We start from the raw sequence: 14,247 nt of genomic DNA, 5'->3' as shown, positions 1-14,247 counted from the left end.
TTTTTGAAACATCAAGTTTATTCTCAATGTGTGGCTCTAATGACAATTTCTTGGGAACGTAATAGAACTGCAATAATGACTAATGGAAAAGACTCTAAAGCTGTATCTCATGGGAAATGATTTACTTTTTAAACTCTTTCTATTTAAGGAATTAGCTTACCGAAAGGAGATGGTGAGAGCTGACCTAATTAACAAGAAAGTTGGAATCAGGTATGCTCTGAAAACTTCACTTAATTCAAGAACAAAGTACACGTATGACTAATTTTTTTTTGCGATCCTTCAGAGTCGGTTAAGGAATGATAAAACATCAGTTAAGATATCTGGTTTCTGATAGAACTCAAAAAGAAAGGTTACTGTTTCAGCTAGTAGCATATGTTGAAACACAATGTAAACATTAAAAAAATAATCCAATGAAGTTTATGGTTTGTTCATTCCTTTTTCAGAGAAACTCCAGAAAATCTTGCCAAACTTCTGACCAGGATGTATTTAAAATCAGAAGTCATAGGTGATGGGAATCAGATTGAGATTGAAATCCCTCCAACCAGAGCTGACATTATCCATGCATGTGATATTGTAGAAGATGCAGCTATTGCTTATGGATATAACAACATTCAGATGACTCTCCCGAAAACTTACACCATAGCTAATCAAGTAAGATTGCACCCTTAAATAAACACTCCTTATTGTTAGAAACTGATTATTTAATGCCAGGAAGGCTTCGAGAAAACAGAACGTAGGAATCAAGCAGTATTTGGACATGCTCTGCAATGAGAGGCATTTGCTGTGGAGAGGATACAAAACAGATGCCCAAATGATTAGAGTAAGTTGAAAACCTGTGATGACTAGTTCTTTGAAGAAAGACAGGTTTTGAGTTTGGAGCCCTTGTTGAATCTCTCAGAGATTCATTTTCTCAACTTGGGCCTGAAGGCAGAAGCTGTGTGTGGGAGAGATGGAAGTGGGGGTGGTTTGTACATCTGTGTAGGAGCAGAGGGGTGGCAGAGCGGTGGGGAGGGAGGAGGTAATATTGGTAGGGAAATAGTGGCATTAGCAGTACGTTAGTAAGGGTGAAAAGGTTTTTAATCTTTTAAACATTTTTATTTTAAAAAGCTTTATTGGCATGTTCTGTATAAATCTCCCTTTTAAAAAACAAGAAATAATTGCGGTGAAATCAAGTGGATGCTTTTTTTTTCAGTTTCCTCTTAATAAGCTCACTGAACTTCTCAGACATGACATGGCAGCCGCTGGCTTCACTGAAGCACTTACCTTTGCCCTGGTATGTCTTACATGCTTTTTCTGCCCAGATGATTATTTACTTAGACTCTCTGAATTATTTATTCTATGATGCTTTATAAGAATTTATAGAATCTAGACTGTTAGAACTTCCAGATTCTGGAAGAATAACTTTGTTACTTGAGATTATACAATTCCTGGTAAAGTAATGTTGAAGCTTTTGTTTTTACAGCCACAAAAGAAAATGAAGGCCTAGAAAAAAATACCTTAAATGAGAGATGACAAAGTATTTTATAGTTTCATGTGAGTGTTGAGAGTTCACAATGTATTTCATAACCAAATTTATTAAGTTAGAATATTTGGTCTTAATTTGGTTATGGCTGTGCCCACTAGATGCCGTCCTGGGTAAAGGCTTGTGGACTGTTCCACATTAAATTAATTTCTTTGTCTTTGAACATGTTCACAAACATTTGCTTTGAGTTGAAAAGCTGACATAAAAGGCCTAAATCAGGAAATGACTTTTATTACAAAATCAGAAGGAAATTTCCCTCCCCCACCAGATTGACCATTTGAAAGAATAAAATGTGTATGCAATTTGTAGTTCCGTTTTTCCCTCTTGCTGAGCATTTCTGTGGTGCCTGCAATGTAGTTCTTGAGCATTCAAGTATGTTTAATCTATGAGGGGAAAGGAAGCTTCTTCTTTTTCTCCCCTGCAACTTAGCCCTACCTCTGAAATTCTCAATATTTTAGAGTATTTAAGGGACTCTACTTCTAGTTTGCTTAATAAATATTAAGCATTAAGATTTTTCTGATTCAGGAGTCATTCATTCAACATTTGTTGAGCATTTATTATATGTCAGGCACTGCACCAATGAGGAAGCCTGAGGCTGAGAGAGGATAAGTACGTAGCACATTTTACACGGACAGCAGGAGAACTGCTGTGTTCCAGGCCACCATACCGGCATGATCTCATTATATCATGAGCAGGGTCCTGACCTTTGGCCTCCTAGAACAGTGCTTTTCCATGGTCTCATACCGTGTACACTAGGTCTGTAATGCCATGTCATTCATCTTTGCACATATATATACACACATTTGTAGTTGTGAGCATCCAGGATTTCATATAAAATGAAGTACCAAAAATAACATTGAAAAATATATTTTTATTTTTTAAAACATATGAGTGTCATAGAAATACATCTTATTTTAAAGGACTCATACTTTAACCATGTAGATTAAACCATAACAGTTCTCTTCCCCACTTCGAATCCTCTTTTCCTCCCCAGAAACAACTGCTGTTAAAACTTGGGTATGCATTTTTCCCTGCCCTTTTATATTAGTGGTGCCAGTTTGAAAAAAGTTACTTATTACTTTATCCTTTTTATACTTATACTTTATACTTATTACAATATCCATTGCCAGTTTGATTTTGTGACCTTGGAGCCTCACGTGTCTTCGAAGGAGCACAGAGGCCGAGTCTTGACTAGTGGCTGCTCTGCAGGGAATGTTTACCCTGTGCCAAGGGCTTTGTGTACATGATTCCATTTCTTCTCAGTATACTCCTGTGAAGTGGGCATTCCTGTCTTTCACAGCAGTTAATTTAAGTAACTTGTCCTACGCCATGGCTGTGGATCAGGGATTCCCGCCCATGCCTGTCTGCATCCAAGGCCTGTGACTAAACTGTCACACCAGGGATGTTAGAAACAGTCTGTTCAGCTGTCCAAAGTCACTTTAATACATTCATTGTTTATCACTGGGGGGAAGAGAAAGGAGTGAGCTCCTAGAGGGTTTCAGATTTGTACTAAATTTTCCTGTAGGAATTTCAACATTAAAGATGTTTATAAAGATGTTTATAGGCAAGCCTAAGCATCGCTGAGCAAAGATGGTCTATGTTGTTAAATCCAGTTTTGCACAAGAGTAACAGCCATTTTTTTTTTCTGAAGCCTAGTCTCTGACTTTCCAAGTGTAAATAATTCACATTTCATCATATTGATTTTTGCTATATCTGCATAGTAGTAATATTTTCTTTTAAATTGGCTCACTTTTAAGTTGGCTTATGTACTTCAGCCTTGTTATAGGAATAATATCTGTAAAAACTATAAGGTTCATTTACTTGTTGTATTTTTCTAACACATTAAAATAAACACATAAATATTAACATTAAAAAAAGTTCCTGGCAGGCATGGTGGCTCATGCCTGTAATCCCAGCACTTTGGGAGGCCGAGGCGGGCGGATCACTTGAGGCTACAAGTTCGAGACCAGTCTGGCCAACATGGCAAAACCCCATCTCTACTAAAAATACAAAAATTAGTCGGGTGTGGTGGTGCATGCCTGTAATCCCAGCTACTCGGGAGGCTGAGACAGGAGAATCACTTGAACCTGGGAGGTGGAGGTTGCAGCAAGCCGAGATTGCACCACTGAACTCCAGTGTGGGCGACAGGGTGAGACTCTGTCTCAAACAAAAAAAAGTTTCTTACTGTGTACTAACTACTGCCACTTCAGGGTAGCTTAATTTAAATTGCCTCTTGTCACTATCCCCTATTATCCATTGCCATGATAAAATACAAGGTCACTCAGATACACAACTGCGTTGCCATGTGTCTGTGGAGTGTTTTTCTTTTACACAGAGAGGACTAGTTTCATTTGAGAATAGATTGCTTCATGTCAGTTGCATTTCCTAATTAATCAATCACATTATACCTAAGTCTTGCTGTAAAACTTCTTTATGCTGTGGGGAAAACGCTTATCCCCAGTGTGCATGCCACCATTCTCCACCTCAGCAGCTGTAGCAGATCCGGGAGCTGTTTTCTGCTATGCCTGGATGTGGCTTCAGGATCTTTCTCAAGAAAGCATGGCAAGAATCACTAGAAATGACATTGACATGAAATGTCATTTTTTTACCATTTCAGTTGATGTGTATCATTTTGTTTTAATAAGTGAAATACAGGCCAACTAGCCTTTGAAAACTAGTTGTAGAACAGCATAATGAACAATATTGCCTAACATTGGACAATAGTACAATAATCTGATGGTACGTCAGTTTTTGTGTTACGTTTTAAATGCTTTTTCAAAAAGCTAGCATTAATATACATGATAATAATTTATCCTTGGTAATGATTTGTCAGTTATCATCATTGTTGATATTTTTTGAGTGCTTACTCTGTGCCAGGCACCATACTTGCATTATCTCATTATATCATTTATTATTAGACTTGATGTATCTAATCGTCAGTGAGTTTTTAATTTCATAACTTCTGCCTACAATGCTGGTTTCTGAGGGTGGCAAGCATCTTTCTCTTCGATTGGTGGGTACTCAGCAGTTTATCTGTTATGAGTTTCAGGCATGTGCACAGAAGTTAAGTGATACAGTAAAAGAACACTGGGCAGAGTTCCAGTCACTTGAATTCTGTTGTCAGTCCTACTGTTCTGCCACAAGTCAGTATGGATTTAGCAAGGGTTATAATGGTAGTCAAAATGGAAAGTCATGAAATACCAAGGAGGGAGAGAAAGTTTCTGACTAGAGTCATTAGGAATATTATGGAAGAGAGGTCATTTAAGTCAGCCTTAGGGAATGGTAGCAGGTGAGGCTGGGAGGACATTTCAGATAAGGTAGGGAAACATAAGGTTTAGGGAATGGCTAGGGCATCATGGGAGATTAGATTGGAAAGGTAAATGGGAAACTAGCTTAGGAAGGGCCCGAGTACAGTTTATACCATCTCCATGTGAAAAATTCACTTTAGCTCTGTATGATGGCTAGGACTCATTGTGAAAGAAGTATTAATGTTAAATTCCATCTGCTATGGGCCTGAGATTGATGTGTATTTATTGTTAGCTTATTCTTTTTTTGTTTGTTTTTTATTATTATTATTATTACATTTACTTCAGCTCACACCAGGCCTATTCTTAACTTGCTGATATGTGTAGAGAATATAAATTGCTCTTAGAAGTTGACTTACAGCATTACTTTTTATTTTAAACTTAAGTAATTGCTTTTCCATATTAATCTGTTTTGTATGTACTTCACAGTGCTCCCAAGAAGATATTGCTGATAAACTTGGTGTGGATATCTCTGCAACAAAGGCAGTCCACATAAGTAATCCTAAAACAGCTGAATTTCAGGTAAGAATTTTAAGTAGGTGAGAATTCATGTAAAAACCGAGAGGTAGTACATGAGTTAGGAAAAGTCTCTTCAGTTATTATACCTGAGATGGTGAAATCTTAGAGCTTTTTAATAATACCTTCTTGGGTAAGTTTATAGTTGGTTATTATGTGCTTTGCTGCCAAAAATTCTTAACACTTTTAAAAATAATATTTTCTTGATTAACTTCATACTGGGTTCTTACTTGCTTTGTATTATCTGGCCCAATCTGTCTTGTCTGAACTTTCCATTTCATAATTGATTTTTTAATACTATTTTCAGATTTCATCTTTTTTTTTTTTTTTTTTTTTTAATTTTTATTTTTTGGGACAGAGTCTTGCCCTGTTGCTCAGGCTGGAGTGCAGTGGCATGATCTTGGCTCACTGCAACCTCTGCCTCCTGGGTTCAAGCGATTCTCCTGCCTCAGCCTCCCAAGTAGTTGGGATTACAGGTGCATGCCATGATGCTTGGCTAATTTTTGTATTTTTAGTAGAGACGGGGTTTCACCATGTTGGCGAGGCTGGTTCTGAACTCCTGACCTCAAGTGATCCGCAAAGTGACCTCAGCCTCCCAAAGTGCTGGGATTACAGGCATGAGCACCTAGCCAGATTTCATCTCTTTTCCATTCATTTGTAATAAATGAATCAAAACCTGTTCCCAGTTCCTTCATTAGTCATTCACTTTGAAATTGCCCATTATATCAGTTCTTGACTGTGCTGCTTATGTCTTTTATTGTAATTGTCTGAGTTTATTGGCAGTTTCATTTAGAGATTAGGAATATTTAAATGAGAATGATACTACTTTAATATTGAGTGTTAAGTGATTTGTGTTATAGATTAGGATATTAACTATAAAGGGAGGGCATTTTAAGATTATAACATCTTTGCTTATTAATAACTTTAAATAGTTCTCTTTTATACTGATAAGCTCTTGTTCTGTTTCTCTTGCATATGCAAGTCTGTATGTTTTTTAACCTAGATTTTAGAGAAAATCATGTCTTCTAGAATCAAGGGGAATCTTAGAACTGGAAGGTTATATTTTAAAGAAGGTTAATGCTATTATAAATAATATCTGAATTCTGATTTGAAATAGTTTCTTTGGATTTTGGTTTTTACTTCTACAAAAATAAGGGACTGGGTTAGTTCTAAAAAGAATTCTAAAAGTTCTAAAAGTGTTTAAAACTAAATTTAAAAATTCTAAAGTTTATCTATAGAACCACCTACTAATGTTGTAGATTAGAGCTAGACTAATTAAAGAACTAATTGGTAATATATATCAAGTATATGAATTCTTTATCTATACTTAGGGTCAGAACTTTGAAGAATCCTTATACTAATTTTGGAAGGATTGTAGTAATGAGTTGTTATATTTTATTTTCTGAGGTCTAGTTTCCTATTGCTTTTAAAGTTTGCCCATGGTGTTCTTTTTAATAAGAGGTATTCAAATTCATTTGCATAGAATGATTTTTCAGTAAATCTTAATGGATTTTTGTTTATTCCAAATGCACCTTTTTCTCCCAGTTTTACTTATCTAGCTTGATTACTTTTTTAAAAAACTTTATTTTATTTTTATTTATTTTTTGAGACAGAGCTTCGCTCTCTTGCCCAGGCTGAAGTGCAGTGTCCTGATCTTGGCTCACTGCAACCTCCGCCTCTTGGGTTCAAGCAATTCTTGTGCCCCAGCCTCCCGAGTAGCTGGGATTACAGGCGTGTGCTACCATACCTTGCTAATTTTTGTACTTTAATAGAGATGGGGTTTTACCATGTTGGCCAGGCTGGTCTCGAACTCCCGGCCTCAAGTGATCCACCCACCATGGCCTCCCAGAGTGCTGGGATGACAAGTGTGAGCCACCTCGCTTGGCCTTTTGTCAACTTTTATTTTAGATTCAGTTAGTACATGCGTAGGTCTAATTACAAAGGTATATTGCATGATGTTGAGGTTTGGAGTGTGACTGAACCCATCACCCAGTAGTGAGCATAGTACCCAATAGGTAGTTTTTCAGCCCTTGCCCCCCACCTCCCTCTTCGCCTTGTATTCCCCTAGTGAAGCTTGATAGATTTCTTAAGATGTGGTAACTGTTATGTTCTTCAGGATTTACATCCTGTCTTATCTATTTTATATAAGTCGAAGGAAAATAATCAGAAATGCATTAAATGTCACTATAAATAGCTGTGGCTTAGCACCCTTAAGAATCAATCTTTCTGCATAAAGTACCTTAAAGATCAAAGAGAGTGCCTGTCTTTTGACCTAACAGATTCTATATTTTACCTTGCTTTACCAACAGGTGAGTCCTACCATCATTAATTTGGCTAAGAGGTTTATATTTATGGTTAAGTTAAATGTAAAGTTCTTCATGGGCCTATAACTCAGTTTCTTGTCTAAATCCATTCCTTCTCCTGCATAATTCTTAACTTTGGGCTCTTTTTTGATAGTAAATATGTTGGAGGATGGGCAAGATAAAAATGTAACTTGGCTAAAATATGTAAAATTTTATTATAGTGACAATAAACAAACTTACAGAATATTACCACACCCCTTCCAAATTAACAATAATATTCCTTAATCACCTCACATATCCAGTCATTGTTTTAGTTTTCCCAATTGTCATTTTTTTTTTTTTTTTTTTTTTTGAGATGGAGTCTCACTCTGTTGCCAGGCTAGAGTGCAGTGGTGCAATCTTGGCTCACTGCAACTTCCGCCTTCTGGGTTCAAGCAATTCTCCTGCCTCAGCCTCCCGAGTAGCTGGGACTACAGGCACGCGCCGCCGCGCCCAGCTAATTTTTGTATTTTTAGTAGAGACGAGGTTTCACCGTGTTGGCCAGGATGGTCTCAATCTCCTGACCTCGTGATCCGCCCATCTTGGCCTCCCATCAATTTTTTTTTTTAACAGTTTGAGTTGGGATTCAAATGTGTTTCATACATTGACATTGATTTATATGCTTTTCATGTCTCTGTTAATCTACAACTTGCACCTCTCATCCTTCCGTCTTTCTTTTCCTTTCAGTTTATTGAAGAAACTGAGTCATTTGTCCTATAGAATTCTTACATTTAGGATTTTGCTGAATATGTTCCAATGGCCCCCTAAATTTCCAGTAAATTGGTAGTTGGATATAGAAGCTTGATCAGATTCAGGTTTAATTTTTTGTATTTCTGTAGGTTTTTAAATATGCAAATAAGGCATATCTATAAAATACACTGATAAAATTAAGAAAAGTTTTCTATAACAGTAGTTTGTTTATTATATTTCAATAAGTTAAATTTCCTTTTAACTTTTAACATTGTAGTTTCGTTTTTGTGAATGGTTTGGGCACTTGCCCTCCAATGGGGAAAATGAATAATATTTAAGAAGCACCAAGTTGAAGGCAAGTAGCAGCTTGTTGGTATAGTGAGTGTGATGGGAAAGACGTTCTCTTTTTCATTCAAAACACAATCTAACAATTCCATTTAGGGTCTTATGGTTACTTGTGCAGGATCTAAGAGTGTCTGTGTTTTAGCTTGGGTGTTCAGGGCAAACCTCTGTAGGAGAGAACATTTGAGCAGACACTTGAAGGAAGGAAGGAAGCCACATGTGAACCTAGAGGAAGAATGTAGGAACAGAGTAAGCATGGAGGCCCCAGGATGGAAATCTCACTGACCAGTGTGGCCTCCAGTGTGGCTGGAGTGCAGTAAGCCTGCGGAAGCAGCAGGGGTTGAGGGTAGAGAGGGCGTCAGGGCACATCACATAGGGCCCCAGGTAGGCCATGGATTTTATTCAAAATTTAATGGAAACCTCTTGCAGATTTTTGACCAGGGGAGTTGCATGGTCTGATTTCCATCTTAAAGGACCACTCCGTATGGAGAATAGGCCACAAGTTGGCAGGAATGGAAGCACAGAAGCCAGCTTAAGAATGTTATGCAGTAGTCTGGGGAAAAGATAATAGCGCTTGTGGTCTGACTGCAGAGCCCAGACTCTCACAATAATGTTATACCACTGCTTATAAAACTCTTCTGGTAACATGTGTTGGAAGCTAATATATTCCGTATAGCTTACAGGGAGAAATATATTTTACAGACAAAGCAGGAAATTTTTGCTTTTTTTTAATGTACCAGGGTATGCATTTCTTAGGAATAGGAAGAATGAAATGACTGTACATGCTTTCTTTCACATTTGCTTTAGTTAAGTTTAGAACTGTAGTTACAGCTTACCCATAGCAGCTGTATATATTTTTTAGCACCTACATATTTGTATTCTGTTTTCCTCATTGTGATATTTTAATTGCATTTACATTTTTCCTGGTCCTAATTCTGATTAATTCATATTTAATTTATTTATGGTTTTATTTATTTATTTGTTTAGAGACAGGTTCTCTGTTGCCTAGGCTGGAGAGCAGTGGTATGATTATAGCTTATTGTAACCTTGAACTCCTGGGCTCAGGCAATTCTCCACCTCAGCCTCCCGAGTAGCTGAAACTAAAGGCATGTATCCATACCTAGCTAATTTTTAAATCTATGGAGGTGGTGTTTTGCTATGTTGCCTGTGCTGGTCTTGAACTACTAGCCTCAAGTGTTCCTCCTACCTCAGCCTCCCAAAGCTTTGGGATTACAGGCATGAGCCACTGTGCCTGACCTATATTTAATCTATTTAAACATTTGTATTTCTTGTAGTCTATTTCAATTACTTTGTGAAATGAGGCAGGATATGAAAACTTGCAAACATGCATTTGAAATCTTGAAAGCAAACTTTAGTTTTTAAAATGATAATCAATTAGCTGGGTGCAGTGGTGTGTACCTGTAGTTCCAGCTACTTGGGAGGCTGAGGCAGGAGATCACTAGAGCCATTTGAGGCATTTGAGGCTGCAGTGAGCTATGATTGTGCCCATTGCACTCCATCCTGTGCAAAAGAGTGAGACTGTGTCTCTAAAAAAAGAAAAAATAAAATAATGAATGATAATGAATAAAATAACCAAGGCTTAGAGATAAGCAAACATATTTAGGTTGTATTTGTTTCTCGTTTATTTTTTAATCAAATTTATGATTTTTCATTTTGTAAATTTGGAAGCCAGAATGTTTTCAGTTCTTTTCAGTTCAATTTCAGTGTCCTGGAATTGAAAATTGAAAGTGACTTGGATATTTTAGGGCAATGCATTTTCCAGAAGTGTCTTCCTATGAAGCCATAGTCTTTCTGCCATAGTCTTTGTCTTTAACCAAGTGTCTTTGTTTGGGTCCTATTTGGTCAGTGCAATTTCATGTCTTTTCCTGTAGGTGGCACGCACTACCCTTCTTCCTGGCCTCCTGAAGACCATAGCAGCAAATCGTAAGATGCCCCTTCCACTGAAACTGTTTGAAATCTCTGACATTGTAATAAAAGATTCTAATACAGGTAAGAATAAGTCACCTTTGATTTGATTTGTGTATTTAAAACATTTTTTTCATTATGAAAACCCTAACTATACATAAAAGCAAAAAAATAGTATAATTAGCCCCTATGTACCCAGCACCCATCTTCAACAGTTACCAACACATGGACAGGCTTCTTTCATCTATACCACTATCAACTTCCCATATTATTTTAATATGAATCATAGACATTGTATCATTTCATCAGCAAACACTTTAGTATGTATTTTTTTTTTTTTTTTTTTTTCCTGGAGACAGAGTTTCACTCTTCACCCAGGCTGGAGTGCAGTGGCCTGATATCAGCTCACTGCAACCTCTGCCTCCTGGGTTCAAGTGATACTTGTGCCTCAGCCTCCTAAGTAGCAGGGATTAAAGGCATGTGCCACCACACCCGGCTAATTTTTGTGTTTTTAGTAGAGACGGTGTTTCACCATGTTGGCCAGGCTGGACTCGAACTTCTGACCACCCGCCTCAGCCTCCCAAAGTGCTGGGATTACAGGCGTGAGCCACTGGCGCCCAACTACTTTAGTATGTATTTCTAAAAGATAAGCACTACCACTTCAGTTTTGTTTTATAAATTTAATTTTCATGATTAATTTATTTGAATCAGAATTTAAGGTCCAGCTATTTGGTTGCTATGTCTCTCATTTCTTTTAATGGAAAGCATTTTTCAACAAAGAATTTAATAATTAAGAAGATTACTGTTAAAACCTCAACTTGACAAGCACTGTGGAACATTTTCTTATATGGCGTGATTTATATGCATATTGTCTTAACATACTTGATATCATGTCATTCTAGTTTAGCAGTGACTGTCCACCATTACCATTGTACCAGTGACTGCGAATGTGTTTTACCAGTTTTTGTTACTTTTGAGTAAGCCCTGGACTTGTTAGTACAGTGGGTTGCTTGGTCCAACACTTGGAATGTGGTGGTTGGTGGTTATTTAATGAGTATATATTTAGTAAGTACCTCCACTTGATTGCCAAGGAATTCAGTCTTGTTCAAACTCCACATCTCCAGTCTCTGATACAAATCTGACTGTTCAAAGCTGTATGTGCATTGGTCCCTTGGTGAGCAATACCTTAAGTGACTCAATTGCTGTGTTTCCTTGGTTTCTGGATTTAACAGATCAATTCCTAGCAGTGTTTATGCAGCGATGCTTACTCTAGACGCTGCAGAATTCAGAGTGTGTTCTTTTGAATCAGTTGACAAAAGCAGAGACCTTATTCTCAATTTCTCCTGAAGAGGATAAACATATCATTCTTAACTTTCCAAAGTAGTCACAACTATTGACTGTAAATCGACCTATCTTAGGAATTATAGAGGTATGACCAGAGCTACTACTGTCCATGGCAAACTCTCCAGCCAAGGCTGGATTCCATCTGTTCCCCAATATTGTCCCATTTAATGGATTGGCAAATTAAGACAGAAAGTGGTAATTTGCCCAGGGCTGCATAAAATATTGAACTTGGAGCTGGAGCCATAGTACAGATCTCAGTCACACATCCTTAGAGAATGAAAGTTCGTGTTTAATATCACTATGTAGAATTTTCTTTAGGTGGTAAATTTACTATAATAGAAATCAGAAAACATGTTTAGTGCCAGCTGCAAATAGTTTTGAGTGTTCTTGTGCCTTAAATCCTCCACTGGTAGAGATAACTGAGAATTTGATATAATTCCATTGTCAAATTTTTCTGTTAGCCTTGAGTTGTTTCCATTCATCTTATTTCTTTGGGTTTTGTATTGTTTTGATCCTTGATGATCTGTTCATGTTTATAAATATATGGTTACATTTATAAGTCAGGGTTAGGTTAATTACACTAGGTTTCCTCAAAAGTTTTGTAATACTGTTTCAGCAGTAGGCCTCTTCCCTAATTGCTAGGGTTCGCTGAGGGCCATGCACGGTTCTGTGGGGCTGGGCATGCTCACAACCAGGCAGAGGGTGCGGGTGAGGAAGCTGGGGCTGTTGTAGGGATGGGGCACTTGGCAGTATTTTAGTCCTGGGTAGTGGTGCCTTTGCTATTTTTGTTTTAATTTGTGTTTGTTGGAAAGGCCCAGGTGTAGACTGTACTCTGCTTCTGTTTCTGGCCCGAAGGCTTATGCTTAGGATGACTTCCTATTGAGAGAGCTGTTCTTAAGTGCTAGTGCTATAGGCCGTCTTCTAACAAATCACCTAGGTGGCCAGGTGTGTTGGTTCATGCCTGTAATCCCAGCACTTTGGGAGGCCAAGGTGGGAGAATCTTTTGAGCCCAGAAGGTTGAGTCTACAGTAAGCTATGTTTACACTAACTACACTCCAGCCTGGGCAACAGAGTAAGACCCTGTCTCCCCCACGCTCCCCCCCCCCGCCCAAAAAGAAGAAAGAAAGGAAAGAAAGAAAGAAAGAACAAATTACTTAGGTGATTATCCCAGAAACTCAGTTCATATATCTTTTAGATTTGCGTTTCTGCAGTACTTTGTTTCGTTGGGAAGTATAGTTCTATTTCTGTAGGAAACCTCTTCTTTATCTGTCTTTTGTTATAATTACACCACTCTATTTTCTCCATTGATTCATTTCTGGTATTACTTTTGCCTGTTGTCTTGTACCATTCTTCTTTATTCTTTTTTAAAAAAGTTTTCCATCATCAATGGGATTTGAGAAATGAAGGGAGGTAAATGTGCTTGGTAAGTCTACCATCTTGAAAACATAGGTTTGCTTTAGTTTATTTGGAGTATGTTTTCTGTTTAGGTAGGCCTGGATTTTGTTTCATAACAAAATGAGCTTCTCTGATGGAGTATTCTAAAAATGTACATATGGATTCCCTACTTGTCATCTGCTGTACATAGAGGACAACAGGGGAGGCAGCAAAGCACCACAGTTCCATAGAGAGACTCTGCAGCCAGAGTGCTTGGCTTTGAGTCATGGTTCTGGCTTTACCAGCTGCTTAAATTCGGACAATTTGTTTATTCTCTCTGTGGCTCAGCTTTCTCATCTGTACAGTGGGAATAATGATAGCACTTATTTCATTGATATGTTATAAGGATTAAATGAAATTGCAGTTTGAAAAGTTCTAGCCACGTAATAAGAACTGTTGGTGTTTGCTCTTGTTGTTAAGATATTTACAATTCCTAAGCTCAGATAATTTAGCATCCTGGTTTATGGGAATTTTTTACTAGAATGACTTGAAAGCCTTAGCTGTCCATTAAAGGGCTAATGTCACCTTGCTGAGGCACTCGGGGCCAATTCTTATCCTAACTTTTGACTTAATTGGTTCTGTTATGCTTTTTTTTAATTTTTATTTTCTATTTTTTTTATTTTTTATTTTTAGAATAAGAAAACCAAAACAGACGAATGTGGGAATTTATTTATGGAAACAGGAATGTTGTTTTTTGAGTAATTCGTCACCTACTTTTTTTGAGTGAATTAACATGTTTTTACTGTTTCTCAAACCAGTAACCATTTTTCTCTGTTGGATTCACATTAGCGATTTCCTTCTAAATAATGAAACTTTTTTGAAGAAA

General features: G+C 37.4%; 1 protein-coding gene across 3 annotated transcripts in view; it reads left to right on the top strand.

Annotated features, from left to right (window-relative positions):
* The window catches only part of FARSB (phenylalanyl-tRNA synthetase subunit beta), an 84,125-nt gene that overhangs the window by 31,183 nt on the left and 38,695 nt on the right, over positions 1-14,247 (top strand). For all 3 annotated transcript variants that reach the window (XM_063790268.1, XM_063790269.1, NM_001246538.1), the window contains 5 exons: positions 149-210; positions 444-651; positions 1,193-1,273; positions 5,257-5,349; positions 10,610-10,727. In XM_063790268.1, coding sequence (XP_063646338.1) covers positions 149-210; positions 444-651; positions 1,193-1,273; positions 5,257-5,349; positions 10,610-10,727 — 562 coding nt within the window. The remainder of the gene's footprint in view (positions 1-148; positions 211-443; positions 652-1,192; positions 1,274-5,256; positions 5,350-10,609; positions 10,728-14,247) is intronic.

This window comes from Pan troglodytes, chromosome 13 (assembly GCF_028858775.2).
Source record: "Pan troglodytes isolate AG18354 chromosome 13, NHGRI_mPanTro3-v2.0_pri, whole genome shotgun sequence".
NCBI lineage: Eukaryota > Metazoa > Chordata > Mammalia > Primates > Hominidae > Pan > Pan troglodytes.
The sequence above is the reverse complement of the archived record's forward strand: the minus strand, read 5'-3'. Positions and strand labels throughout refer to the sequence as shown.